Source organism: Glandiceps talaboti, chromosome 2 (assembly GCF_964340395.1).
Source record: "Glandiceps talaboti chromosome 2, keGlaTala1.1, whole genome shotgun sequence".
Lineage (NCBI taxonomy): Eukaryota > Metazoa > Hemichordata > Enteropneusta > Spengelidae > Glandiceps > Glandiceps talaboti.
In genome coordinates, this window is record NC_135550.1 from 28082896 (window position 1) to 28098958 (window position 16063).

Below are 16063 nucleotides of genomic sequence, written 5' to 3' on the forward strand. Positions count from 1 at the left end.
ATTGTCTGCATTTTTACTTATTTTTCTTGTGTAACTTTTTAATTATTGATAATTAATGTTTTGATGTTGATAGGACACTAGTAGAGGTGCATTCCACCTGTTTGTCCATGCCATTCTTTGGCAGTGATTTGAATTATTTGTATTTTTATCATTTGTCACTTAATACTCTCTGGTTTTCTAAAGATATTCTAAAACTGTAACCTGTGTATAGCCAGTGATGAAACTTTTAAGTAAAAATAAAAATAAATAAAAATATGATCTGAATTAGGATTATCAGACCACAAACAAGAGACTTCTCAGCATTTCATTTGCAAAGCAGAGCCTACAGCATTTAGAGATCCTGTTCATGCAAGTTGAGAGGCATCCTTATGTAACACAAAGCACTTCACTCACTTTGAAAAGGCCCTCTGAGTTGTGTCATTTTGAAATACTACTATCCAAAAAGGGTAGTAAAGAAGGGTATTTGTTGAATCTTATTAAACCAACAATATGTGTACTGCACTTTTTTCATAAAATGTTACATTTTACATGTAAACTGTCTAATATACATGCTGATATGTGTACCTGTATGTGTGTGATCATTCCAATTTCCATACACTACACTGTGCACTGTCCTGTTATGGACAGTAGGACAATTTACTAGTAAAAAGGGTTCATCTGTTCAATCTTACTGATACATATTCATGAGTCAACAATTGATGTCTGGATGGCTCATGCATAATCAGAAATATTTACATATGACCTGACTAATTTGAATACAAAGTCCTGTGTACTATGTATCAGTGTAGTATAGTACATGCTGTAGGCCATTCATTCAGTGGATGTGACTGATCTCTGGTTTCACTATACACACATACACTGTTTAATAGGCATGAGTATTAATATGTGGACTAAAGTCGATGCCTTTTCTTTTGTACAGGCTGATGCCACAATGAGGTCAAACAAGAGTGTCATGGAATTTCAGGCCTTGGCCAAACGGGATGCCGAGAGGGCTATGAGAGCAGAGTTAGGGAAACTCCAAGAAACAGCTACACCTCAAAACCAAGAGGTAAGTACAGTTATGAATTGTTATACCTGTTTGATACTGGTTGATAATAGAGCCATCAGTTAAAAAATTATTCACTGTAAACAAGACACAACAAAAACACAGGTACTGTAAAAGGGGTGTGTCTTAAAGGAAGGAAATTACAGAGTGATCATGACCTTTCTATTGAGAAGGACTGCAGTAGTCTCAGATATAGTACTAATTATTAGGATGACACTTTCATTGAATTTAGGATGCTGACATCATGGATTTATCATACCAAGTGATACTTCCATGCCTGAAATGTAGCTTGATGAGAGAGTAAGAACTGACACTTGTTGATTTAGCTACTACTACAAGTACTGGTCAAGTCACACAAGTGACTGGCTTGCAATATAATAAATCATAGTACTTGTAAGTTTGAAAAACTTAACAATGCAATAATACAATTGGATTGAGAACAAACCATCCAATCTAAAAGTCTAAATCTAGTGAAGTGAAATCACCAACTTAATCCAACGTTTTCTTTTCCAGTGATCATGCCACCATATTGAGTTTGAATGAAACCACTAAAGCATTGTTACAGTGTTTACACTGCTATTACTAGAAGAATACACTCAATGTCTTACTACATGTTGCATGTAATCAGCTTTATAGTGGAATGCCTATTGACTGGTATCCATTGTTCATTACTTTCTTGAGACACTTCAGACATGCCAATACAATGTATTGATAGTATGCATCTAATATGTGCAACACCAGAGTAGAGATGATTATTATGTTTTTATCCTGTTACTGTTAGTAGTACCAGCAGAAATCATACATGTATATGTACCATGACTAGGAGGAAAGACATTAACATAGAGTTAAGCCTATCATGTGCTACATGTACAAAAGCACTTGTAGTTATTTTCAATATTTATTTCCGCCAATCATTCAACAATTTCGGAGCTCAAGTTTAGCGTGAACTAACCTAGTTTTGTAGCAGGCATAGAGTAAAATTAAAACATACGATACATGGCCATTATTTGAATTTCCTACATGAGTCTATGATATATATATATATGTACCAGTAATAGTTTTCTATTTTATTCATTACTGTGGTCTTACTATTGAATACAGAATGACTTGTCATTAATTACAAATAATAAATAGAGTGACAAGTGCCTACATCATGGTTAGTACCAAAAATGGACAATTGCAATTTGAATTTGATATTTTAATAACTTTGCAAGAACAAAATTTGCAAAAAAAAAATGTGCAAGTCTTTCTCAGTCACTATCAATGTCATATTGATAAAAGGGACCAATATCTACAACTTAAAAAATGATTTCTTTCTACATTTTGAAATAATTAGTGAATTTTTAAATTGTGATCATCAGTTTTATGACTTTTCTGTTTATACTTTTAAATGATTAGTGAATGTGAAAATTTGATTATCAAAGACAATATACTTTATAGTGTTTTATAGTGATAATTATGTCAAGGTCAGTAATAAAGCAAATGTTGACTGTGTACTTTGTGGTAATATACTGGTATGTCATTACTAGTAGAACAGCCAGCCATATCCTGCCATAAGGTGTCTATTAAAAATGACAATAGTAGTGTACATACTGTTTCTGTTTATATTAATTGGAAAGTATACTAGAGTTAGGTGTATCCTATATGAAAAGACTGCTGTTTTTGATGATGATGATGATGATGATGATGATGTGTGTGTGTGTGTGTGTGTGTGTGTGTGTGTGTGTGTGTGTGTGTGTGTGTGTGTGTGTGTGTGTGTGTGTGTGTGTGTGTGTGTGTGTGTGTGTGAAGGATAGTTGTCCTAAAAGAAGAAGAAGGGATGGATGGGTGGTTGGTTTGATGGGATGTGTGTGTCTCTGTGTGTCTCTGTCTGCATTTTGCCAGAGAAAAGTATAAACAGGATCTCGTCCATTAATACAATGAACTGCTAATAGAACTGATTATAATGTATCAATTACTGATACGACCCATAGAACAAGTAAACAAAGTTAAAGTATTGAATATATGATTAAAGTAAATTATATCAAAAGTGTCAAGGATCTAATAAAATTTAGAAACAAATGTCAAATAAATATTACTACTAGTACTAGTCAGGTTTCATTCATCTCTTGTTTTGCTGTTAGTACATAAATATGAGATCACGCCCATAATAAATGGAAATCGATCACTATACTGTTCTAACATTGAACATTACAGACACAAAACACAGCTTCAAACAGGTTCCCCTACCAGGGTATACTCCCCTTCATTCAGTAATATGGTCTCCTCTAGACATTTCTAATCTACCCCACTGCAGGTTAGGATAGTCAAACATCCCTACAACCCAGATTCCTTTCAACTGTATATAAGATTCATCCTAATTATAGGTTGTTTTCTTTCCAGGAAGTAAAGAAGAATTTTGAAGGGTTTGACAGCTTGTTTTGTCGATTTCTCCAAGAGAAAGGTCCATCACTAGAGTGGGAAAACATTAGACCTCTACCATCTGGTGCTGTGAGTATGCATTATGTCTTTCAATACTAGACTGAAGAGTTGTATAATGTTATTGTTTAAATCTCACCCCATTTACTGTTATATGACTGCTATAACAGTAGCTAAGCATTTAAATGAAATGCTAAATGTAGCATCAAGATTTTTCTAGGAGTGTAAATACGTGTATAATTTGAAACCATAGATAACTCTAGCCAAGAGGCTTGGCTGTCTAAACCAGCATACTGTCTTTTCATGTCAAACTGTAAAGTCAAGTCTCTGGGCTAATGTAGGGTAACTGTAACAAATGCTTGGTTCATTAAGTCTCTTGTTCCAGTTTTAGTTTATACATGTCTTTCTATGTGCACTTGGAGATACCAAGTAACACCCTGCTTTGACAGGTATTAATTCTTGTACTCCTGACACCAATACCACCATAACATCTAGCTTCCTTCAGGAAGGTGAAAATTGACAAAAGGTAATAGCTTGCACAGTGCACAGAATATAGAAATGATACCTACATGTACGACCACAGTCCCTCAATGAGATGGGAACTGTGCTACCTCCAAAGTTACACAAAATGCTGATAACAGGAACTTGAGGAAGTGACTTCATCAGCTGCCTAAGAGACCATTTCTGGATTATCTTGCCACAGATACATCACACAAAATCCTATGCGAGCTACTTGAGCACATATCAAGTAGGTGATAGGGATCAAGCTCAGGCTATAAATGTTTAGCTGCACATTATTCTGTATGTCCATCGATGCTCTATTACTAGTAAATGGTCAGACTTACATTAAATGACAGTCGGAATGATTGGTGTTGCAGGATAGAACTTTTCATCACAAATGTGATGATGGATAAAACACTAGTAAAATGGACTATTACCAAATGAAAGACATATTGTGCCCATTCTCTTCATTATATGCAATTAGGGCCAGTGTTGGAAGTGAAAATGAAAGTCCCAGTTTGAGGTTTGAGCTACCCTTATAAGTTATATACATCCATAAAGTTACCAGTTGTGTTGAAGCATAGACATTGTCTATGGTTGAAGATATATATTCAAGCCAGACACTTAATTTTATACATGAGCAAAGTGGCACAATTTGACACATTCATCATAACCATTTAGACATTGTCTTTTAAGATTAACCCCAACTTGCTTGAGAGACAATGGCACAGTCCTGTAGTATAATTATGAAGAGGATTAGTGCATGATGTAACACCTATGAATGGATTGTGGCTGTAAGTGTACTCCAGGACAAATTACCTGCCTGATATTTACTTTGCAAAACAAGAATTAAATTACACCAGTCAAGAGTATTTTTGAATGATTGCAATCTGGATCCTGGGATTCTATGAGTCTCTTCATAACAAAATTGGGACAGACTAGGTCATCTTTGCATGTAATACCTGTAGAATTCCTAAATGTTCTAAATATGTATACAGAGTGCACTGTATAACCCTGGAGCTTACTGCAAGATTTATGTTTTGAATAATGAAAATACCTACAACAGTACTATGATTATGAACATTCTTGTTACATAAGGCTGATCTCCCTCGGAAACATAGCATTAAAAAACACCACAATATTCTACCATCTTAGTATGGAAACCTGTACCTGTAATGCAATACTACATGAGCTGTGAACAGTCAAGTGTCTTTTTTAGCACTGGAAAATTAGTTTACAAAAATGAACCAAGATTCATGGAAAAAGGCAATTGGATTATAAATTTAAATATTTAAACAATAATGTACGCCCTCCCAACCCATAATGGACGAAAGCAAACTTTGAACGACATAATGGGCGAGGCGACAGCCGAGCCCATTATGGAGTGCAAAGTTTGCTTGAGTGTATTTTATAGTTTTGCCAATTCCAGTGAATTTGTAGACCGAGAAACGCAAAACAACGTATAATATACACAGCGCTGAACATCGTCTGTCATGTTCGGCCTGGAAGCTGAATACTAATCATAGTGACACACGTACGTACACGTACACACACATATACACTTCCCTGTACACTTCAATGAACTGCTGTGAACACAAATTTGTTTCATGAATGCGTTGTATTTTTAAACAGTGGAAATGACAATCATAAGTAACAAGTTCAACATACATTTCGAAAAAATACCTAGTCGTATGAAGAAACAACAAATAAGCTTGTATTGTTATGCTCGTTCCGGGGCCGCAATGCCCAATAACGGAGTACATTATCAGTAATAATGTACAGTGATGACGTCACAAAATTCACTGGAATTGGTAATGCTATAATATAATACACAACAATATTGAAAAATACTAAAATGTAATGCACAGGGTGAGTTGAGTCATGAGAAGCTGAGAAATAAATAGAACCACCCTAAAGTGCATGTAGGCAAACCTCCAAATCAGGATATTTGAAATGGTTGCAATGAATATATACATGTGAATAATTGACAGACTTTGAAAGTGTTACTATGTTACAATTTATTATTGGTGAGTGCTTGGGGATTACAGTTGGTCACATCTGCCTTTATGATTTGTGTGGACATCATTTGCAACTGTTGTCAAACAAGAAAGTGGTCTCATCACCTACGTCATGTCACCGGATGTATTAACATTATTTATGCTGTGACAGGTTTGACTTGTCAAAAATATTCAAACAACAATAACACAGATGTAGTCATTTATTTCGGTATGGCACTGTGGCATACAACCAACAGATTTATGAAATAAGCCCTGGCTAATTTGTAAAGAAGTTAAAATGATTTCCTTTATAAATGAATTAATTCTGATATGTTTCAAATTTCAGTAGATGTCTACCATAGCATATAGTGGAATGGCTCTTTATTTTGAATCCATGTAGACCTAATATAACTTGGTTAAATACTAACTACAATAGTTGTATATTATTAGGAAATGATGTCTGATGGCAAACCTTCATACATACACATAATAGTAATGATGAATAATTTGAATTCTACAGTTGTGCTTGTAGTTGTCATTTTGTGTCGATAGGCTCAGCAGCAGTAAAGCTGTATTTTTGAGTTTATATTTTTAGTGACCAATACTATAGAACATTGTTCTATGTTATGGTTAATAAAAATACCTAACATTATTAATGTCTACAGAATAAGTGGTCACAGAAGTATTTATCATTTGTGCTTGTACTCAAGGAATGATACTGCAACCTGTGCCACAGATACACAGTGTATATATATATATAGTACATGAATCCAGCTTTTCTGCACACGACAGTACTACTGTATTACAGCTACTAGACTGCTATTTGATGAATCATACCTCTGCTACCACAGGTCATAGCATATGAAGAGCTGCAGCAGCATGATTCTGATTATATCCGTGAAATGTTGGATAAACTGGTAGTCATAAAACTAAATGGTGGTCTGGGGACAAGTATGGGTTGTAAAGGTCCTAAGAGTGTTATAAGTGTACGCAGTGATCTTACCTTTCTAGATCTTACTGTTCAACAGATTGAGGTAAGTATTGGCATTTTTTTGCTGATTCTCATTTTCACAAAACTGTCATCAAATGTCAAAATATGCAGGTTATGTCAATTTTCAGATGAAATGGGAAACTCTTTGTGTGATTGAATATATTATTTAAATTTTGTAAATTTGGCTGGTATGGGAGTATTTCTGTATAAAGGTGGAAATTGTAATATGTTTATTTTAAAAATTACACTGCATTTACAGGGCAAAGTTTTCAAATAATGAATGCTAATATGGTTTCTAATGCATTTTCATGTGTTTACACAATAGGCCATCAAGCATTTTTTGACCTACCAAAGACGAAAGTTTGAAAATGATGCTGTTGTACATGTGCAAACAAAAACAACATTGTTTAAACGTGTAACGCCGTCAAACTGGGGGTCATTCTTTAGGTCTAATTTTTTTTTTTTTTAATTGTTGCATTTTTGGTTGTTTATCTGGCTTTCTTTTTGAATCTTTCCATTTTCGCTTGTTTACACAGACTCCATTTTCAAAAAGTTCCTCTTTCAGTAGCATTTACAAATTGCGTTTTCATGTGCATGTTTGTCACATCCATGCAGACAGTAGGTACAAATGCAACAAAATAGTTGCGTTTTCACCTTTGAAACTTGGATCAAGTAAATGGGGCCTTAGAATGTTGAATTCATTGTTTTTACAGCATTTAAACAAAGAGTATGGCTGTGATGTTCCACTGGTGTTAATGAACTCATTTAACACAGATGAAGACACAAAAAAAATCCTCCGAAAATATGGTTCTGTAGAAGTAAATATATTTACCTTCAACCAAAGCAGGTACGTCTCAAAGATTTGAATAAAATATTTGATAATCAACCTCCAATTAATACATTTCCTATAACCAAATATATAACCAAGTGGCATCTCATATGGTATCATATCTTATCTTTGAAATCTAGCTATTGAATTGAATTTTAACTGAACCGAGTTGAATTGCATTGCATTGAAATTTATTACACCAGAAAGTGAAAACAAAATATACAATCTTTGAGAGCAGCAGAACAAACATTTTGGTGAGGGCCATGGAAATAATACCCTAGGAATAATCAGAGTCCATGGTCCAGACATACATGTAAATTAAGACAAATTTGGGATACAAGCTATGACAACAAAAATACATATAGTGTAGATAATTAGATGGATATATGTTGGTGGCAACATTCTATAAATGTTTAGATATACATTTATACTAGTTTTCTACACCTTTGTCATCATATAAATATCTTCCTTCAATAGTAGTATTGTTACTTCTACTTGTCAACCATTGGCTGCAAATCCTCTATTTTTTTATATTATAAGTTGATATTATAGATTGATTGATGTTATTCTCTCCAAATATGATGTTTGTTACATGTTGTTAAAGTTAAAATAGGAGTGAAAGGATAAAAATATTCAATTGATTCCAAATGTTGAAAGAGTTTGTTGCTACTTGTACATTTATGAATACAATAGGCAACAATACATGCATTAGTGGACTGGCAAGAATTCCTGTAATTACCAAGGTATGCTAATATTGCCCAGGGAAACATAGTTATTAGATACATACAAATCCTATTAATTCATAATTTCATTATGTGCTTATTTTACAGGTATCCAAGAATGAATAAAGAGTCTTTACTTCCCATTGCTAAAACTGTCAATAATAACGACCTTGAAGCGTAAGTAAACTACCATACATATTGTGGATGTTAATTAGTTTTATTTTTGATATGATACTCAAATTTGGTCAATATGCAATGATTATTTATCAAATATTAGAGACTACAATATTATGTTATTATTCATCTTGATCTGTATACATGTGTGTGATTGGGCCAGGAAAGATGAAGAAAGATGCCATGGTCATGCCATGGAAAGTACTACTGGTACCTGACTACTGTCAGTGACATCTTCTATATACAGAGTACATTGTACGTGTCATTTGAGTGTGTTAGTATAACAAATGTAGAAGGTTTGAGTATACGATGTTTCCTTGGTTAGATGACATGATAGGATGAGAAGGTGTGTTTTTATTAGACTCAAACAATTATTGCAGACAATTCATGCCAGTGTTAGACTTAACAATTGTTGTTTGACATACTATAAATATTTAAAACATTGAATACCCACATATTATACAGAACAAATGAATTCGATACAACATCTGTTTTTGAAATTACACACCTTGTGATCACTTTCAGTAGATTTATTCTGAACAATACCAATCCTAATTTAAATGACCTTTCAGCATGCCTACTTTGTGTGGTTTTCTTGTAACATATCTTTTACCTGTGAAACTACAACAATTTCCATTGTAAGCTTTTGCATTTATATTTGGTAATTAGAGTTATTATTATTATTATTATTATTATTATTACATATGAATTTATTGTATTTGTAGGTGGTATCCTCCTGGTCATGGTGACATTTATGAAGCGTTCCACAATTCAGGATTGTTAGATGCATTTCTTCGACAAGGCAAAGAATATGTGTTTATCTCCAACATAGACAACCTTGGTGCTACAGTTGATCTTGGTATCCTTACATTATGCAAGTAGTAATACAAAATAAAATGTCAAAGGTTGGAATGATGAATAACAGTTTTGAATGCAAGTAATGACGTAAGTAAAGATATTTGAAATGTTTGCCATTTCCAAGTTGTGTGTTGCACCAAATCACTGCAGACTTCCATATTAATGTCATGATCATGCAAGATGATAAAATATATCTTGCTGTACATAGTAGTTGGGACATTGGAGGGAAATATCATGAATTGGAGAGAGATATTTGGAATGGATACAAAACTTTAAAGGCTTTGCCCCTATGAAAGGCATTCACTTCACATCTGGTACATAGGTACCGTAAGCAGTAGCAGTAATGGATCAGCACACAAAGTCCTTAAAACACAGAATGGTGCTTGAAGTATTTTGTCCTCTTATAAATGTCATAAATCAAAGTTATTCATGTACCAAATACATGTACTTAACAATGAACTTTTCATTTAAGAGTAAAATATTTCTAATTAATGTATCCACTCCACTCAAAATGTTTCCCCCTCTAATTCATAATGTCTCCCTTCAATTCATGTCTCCCCTCCAAACCATGATGTACTCCTATAAATCACAATGTCTCCCTCTAAATACTATGTTTCCCCTCTAAATCAAAATTGTTCCTACACACATTGTCAAGATTGAAAAAATCTGAGATATTTAACAATCATACATGATGTATCCTTAATTGCCAGATTAATTGTACCAAACTGTATGGAATTTGAAGCTTGCATATTTATGATATTGTCTAATTACAGAAAAATGATTAATTATGCAAATCAATCATTAAGCTACATCAACAAGGTTTATAGGAGATTGTTATCAATGTGTGCACCAAATTATTTCAAGTTTGAAGTTTGCCTAATTATGACTAATCATAAATTATACAAATTAGCAATTACAATTAAAACCTACATCAACAACAAACCATATCAAACGTGTGCTTTGTTATTATCAATGCAGGTACCAAATTACATGAAATTTGAAGCTTGCATTCATATGTTTACCAAAGCCTATTCAGTTCTTACAACTAGCATAAGGAAGATGTGTAGCAAAGTTCATTACAATTGATGCGGTAGTTTTTGAAATATTATGTTCACAGTCAGACAGATGGATAGACAAACAGACAGACAACAGCATAACATAACCTTCCCTTACGGAAAGTAAAAATGATGAAATATCTACTACAAGTGATTTCCTTTCAGTCACTATGGAATTTAATTTGTCAGAATATTCAGTACAAAAATTGTTTACCCCCAAATGAAAGATATATATTTTGTTTTATTTAGCTGTTCAAACTCCTCACATGCATTGTCACATTTACTTTTTATTTGTTTTTAATATCTTTTTTTTTTTTGTCATTTGATAAATTGGGGTTAAAAATAAAAATCATGGGAAATTTTCAAAAGGAAAGACATGGTCTTTCAAAAATGTAAATATTATCATAGTGCATGTGTTTATTGAATATCAATCAAAATTGAAATGGGGAGAGATTGTCATCATGAGATGTAGTTTATTCAACTTTTTTGAGTTTTAAATTTAATTTCTGATATATTGAAACATACTTTATTCAAATGTGAAAAAAAACCATATGGAGTCAGCCCACTCATCAGTATTAACTATGTATTGTTGTATTGTTATTACCAACCAGTAAAATATGGTCTATTGTGAGTGTTGACGTACTTCATTCAGAGTGGGTAAAGTCGTATGAATTTTATGTGATGAAATGTGTGGCAGGTCATTTAACAGAAATAACCTCAACATGCTGTGCCCACATGAATCTACACCTTATGGATATGAATTATTACAAATGATATGAAACGTAATGAGTAGAATTTGAAATCTGTGTAGAAAGGGTACTTCAGTTCATCATATTACTTCCATTGTTAGTTATTGCCTTGATATTCATATATAGTTTGTCACCTTGGAAGAAGTTCATTTCAGTCTAGATTTAAAACGTTTCATAATTTCTGTATTTTTTTGAGTAAAAATATTGTAGTTATAAGGTCAAATGGCTTTGATTTATCATGATAATGTAGTGAAGTGTTTTCAAGAGTTGGTTTTCCTCAACTATGTTGTTCAGATATTTTAAATTTCCTAGTCAATCCCATTGGCCCTGGATGTGAGTTTATGATGGAAGTCACTGACAAAACCAGAGCTGATGTAAAGGTGGGTAACTGGTAAAGGTGAAGGGTAAATGCAAAATGAAACAGAATCTATGCTGCTAGTCATGACATTTGTCCCACGTTGATAAAACCCTACCAGATGTTACCAAAGTACGTTGTGATAATGAACTTGTGAATTGCTTTGTTTTACAAAGTCAAAGTGACTAGAGGATTTAGCGCTAATACATCATTGGTGTGAATATGAGTCCATCCATTGTGTGTTATTGATGAATTCATCCATAATACTAGTCTTAGTGTAGTTATCCAGACTCTTCACCCCCAGCAGAGTCTGGGCGTAACATCAATGCTTGTTATATTACAAGATGGTTGCACAGAGAGACTGACCCACAACATGACCTCTGGAGTAAAATCACATGGTAGCAACTCTTGCTAAGAGTATTTTGATTTATATATAATATAATTGATGACAATTTAGAATAAATTTCGTCCAATGATTGACTGTCATAGATCTCGACAGCAGCCATGTTGCTCCTTACAATAGGTGGCAATGTAATGCATCAGACTCTCCCTAAGCGGGTGTTGACCTCAATGATGAGAGTCTGAGACTAGCATAATACATGTACCAGTATAAAAATCATATGAGTTATTACATTTATGTATGGTAATTTAAAAAAATATTATTTCTATAGCAGGGTGTGTGTGGAGTAACTCAAGTGACTCAATTGAAATTAAATAATGTTACCATGAAATAAAAGTCTGGATTCCTTAAAAACCTGCAAATAAATGGTGAGAAATAGTCTCAAAAATACAAAAATTACAGCCAGAAAAGGAACACTATTTTTAGCCTGAGTAATGACTTGCCATACATAGGTTATACATTATATCACCTTTCCTACTCAATTCATCTCTTTTTTTCTTACACCAGGGTGGAACTCTCATTCAGTACGATAACAAACTTAGACTCCTAGAGATTGCACAGGTTCCTAAAGATAATGTAAGTCTGAAGATTTCTCATATTGACTTTTTGTTCACTGTTGTCAGTAATCAAGAACAGAAAGCAAAGTGATCTTCGTTATAAAGAAGAACAAGAAAACAACCCAGTGTGATACTTATTGGTATTACCAAGTCAACAGAAACAGAAACAAACTTACAAACTTAAAATAGTGAGACACTTGATCCATAGTAGCCTGTAGTGCCTGTCTGAGCCAAAAATGACAAGTCTGATCAACACGCACACGCAAGTGCACACGCACATGCACACACACACACATGCACACACACACACATGCACATGCACGTGCACACACACACATACATACACAACTCAATGAATTGATTTTTAACTTGGATTTCTTTTATTTCAAAGGTTGATGAATTCAAGTCTGTAACCAAATTCAAGTAAGTTTATGACCACTGATCATTACATTACATGAAATTTTACATCTGCATAAATTGATTGACAAATGTATTACCAGGTAACAATGTGATTTGGAAATGACAAATTGCCACAGTGAGGGATGGTATAGTCAGAAGGAAAAGTGGCAAAAATGAATAACACTAGCCAATGTATATAATGTTGTGCACCTTCAAGTTTAAATCCAAATCTGCCCAAATTCAATACAGTCTCGCATAAATCAGTAGACCACGTGATACTATGCGATATTTTGATAGGAAAGTTTGCTATCCTACTTACAGAATCATAAATGTAATAGATGATTTGCAATATCGGCACTTGAACTCTCATGTGAACTTGAAGCCAACTCAGATCAAATATCGTTGACATGTAAACACATACCATCTTGTGTTGTCGACCGACACTATATACATGTGTTTGGCATGATGCAGGTAATTTTCCAGGTCACAGTAGACACAACACTATTGCAACAAACGTTAGTGTTGTGTCTTTTTACGTTGATTGCGACAGGGGTACATGCATGTTATGAATCAAAATAAAAACAATCGACTCTCAGTATCATGCTGGAAAGCAAAACATACAATAAGACGACGCATTGTTTTCCATGAAAAATTACAATCATACTGAAGATATTTTATGATGTGAAGCTAGCTTGCCTTCTTAGTTAAAACATCATTTTCAAAGCATTTTGTATGCTTTCCGTTGTACAGTTTCACTTTGATCATGGCCACACTTGTACCGCTGTGGGGTCGGTGGTAACTCTGCTGCGGTAAATTGATCGGGGAACACGTTAACAGCTTGTGTGTTCAGTTTGGCATGGGTGATGAATGCATAGACCCTCATGTAAACGTTGGAAATGTTACGACTATTGAATAAAGTATGCACTTTTCTGACAAAAATCCCAGTGGGTAGGATGAAAATCCCAGAGTGTAACTTACTGTAGAGTCATAGAAAAGAATTTGCCCTATCGTCAGAATTTGTCATACAGTGTGTAACAAATTCCATATTTCTGCATTTTTAAATCAAATATGTTCATTATATATTCATAATTTTGACCGTCCCAAACAAGCAAGTTTTACAAGGCAATAACTCAGCTAAATCTCACTCGATTTTCAAGCTGTTTCCGCATAAATTGTCGGCTTCCGGTTGAAAATAATGCTATTGGACCTTTGACCCTTAGCGATGATGCGGTGCTGTTTAAACAACAAAACACCGATAGTACCCGAAGAGGGACTTCGGTAGCTTTCGGTGTAACGTTGAAAGTGCTAGGGACCCTTATAGCGTACCCTAGGCAAGGATCGAGCTGTTAATCCCCAGATTAACACCTCAAACAATAGCCATTACCAATCTGTCTTCTCACTTGTCTGTGATATCAGCTGTGTGATACCAAGAGACTTGTATATTCAGTAGAATGAAATCATTGAGTTACTGCAAGACAGTGGGTCTTTGCATGACATTAAAAGGCCCAATTCATATTAGGATTAAAATCTAGGTGTGAAAATGGGTTGTTTAGCAGAGCTGTAGAAAAACTTAGTTCAGCCTTTTAAGTTCTCAAAAAACATCCCTCTAGAGTATGCGTAATGTCTGACTTTGAATTTTTTGTAACCTCCTTGCAAATGGGCCGGAGGCCTGGAAATGCAATAAAACTATGATCTGATCTTGTAATGTCTGTACCATCCTCACTGAACAGTCAATTTCCACATGACATCTGTGTTTTTACCGACATTTGTGCTAAACATCCCTCCAAAGCATCACCTGTTTTCTTTTGGTATAAATTTGTGTGAAGTATGATCTGTTGTAGACTGGTTTTTACTTTTTCATTTTTCAGAGTCTTCAACACCAATAATCTATGGATCAACTTGGCAGCCATCAAAAGAAATGTTCAACAGAAGAAGTTAGATATGGAAATTATTGTTAACAACAAGGTGGGTGCACTGACAATGATTTATCATTGCCTTTAATAATAGGATTGATAGAAAATGACTAATAGATTATTTATCGAATATTTAATGGTACCTAAGGAGCAATTACAAATACGTCGAAGTACAGGTCGCAGTGACATTGTGCGACCGAGTGCAGACAGGTAGTATGAGTGGTCGTACGACCGTGTCGCAGATATCATTTTTGAGTTTGTACGAGTCGCACATCCAAGTCACAGATACCCCTGATAGACATGATTAAATAAATGATTTATCAGTGAATGTCTTCAAATTACACACTGTCAGAACTTAAAGGGGCACAGTTGAAAATAGTTACTGAGATAGACAGACACTTTGTGTGATAGTGCTGCTTTGTACATTGAGGTAGCAATATTAAGATCATATCTATTGGCTAAGTTTGACCAAATTGAAATGTTGGAACATCTCAATACTAGCCTAGACATGTTGAACAAACTAACCAAATAATTTTTCTGCTTGTTTTTGCATTTGCTATCATATTGTTAAAATTTCAAAAAGTACAGCCAGTGGTCCACACAACAAGGCATGATTATCATGTTATCAAGAGGGCATTCAGAATTGACAACAGGGCCTTATACTCATTGTTCATCATCAAGATTTACATGACTCTGAAATGATGATATCATATGTGATCAAGTCCCAATTGATGTACATATTAGGAACAAGTTAGTCACTTTAGGGCATAGATACAGCTCCCCCCCCACACACACACACACACAAACACACACACACACACACACACACACACACACACACACACTCACACACTTTATTAATGCATTTTCAATGCATATGAATCTGAATGTCACTTATGTCATATTATATATATAGTAAAAGTACAAAATACCAATCTTTCATTACCTTTCTTACAGACACTGGACAATGGAATTAATGTGATTCAACTTGAAACAGCTGTTGGTGCTGCCATAAAGAATTTTGAAGGTGCTCACGGTATGTACCACTTATACTTTATAAAGTAATTGTACACAGACAAACTAGATGAATCCTTTGTTGA

General features: G+C 34.2%; 1 protein-coding gene across 2 annotated transcripts in view; it reads left to right on the top strand.

The window, feature by feature from the left end:
• Window positions 1–16063, top strand: part of LOC144453318 (UTP--glucose-1-phosphate uridylyltransferase-like) — a 28928-nt gene that overhangs the window by 8394 nt on the left and 4471 nt on the right. For both annotated transcript variants that reach the window (XM_078144578.1, XM_078144577.1), the window contains exons 2-12: window positions 920–1048; window positions 3428–3535; window positions 6813–6995; window positions 7666–7799; window positions 8612–8680; window positions 9403–9536; window positions 11634–11719; window positions 12602–12670; window positions 13043–13074; window positions 14919–15015; window positions 15921–15999. In XM_078144578.1, coding sequence (XP_078000704.1) covers window positions 920–1048; window positions 3428–3535; window positions 6813–6995; window positions 7666–7799; window positions 8612–8680; window positions 9403–9536; window positions 11634–11719; window positions 12602–12670; window positions 13043–13074; window positions 14919–15015; window positions 15921–15999 — 1120 coding nt within the window. The remainder of the gene's footprint in view (window positions 1–919; window positions 1049–3427; window positions 3536–6812; window positions 6996–7665; window positions 7800–8611; window positions 8681–9402; window positions 9537–11633; window positions 11720–12601; window positions 12671–13042; window positions 13075–14918; window positions 15016–15920; window positions 16000–16063) is intronic.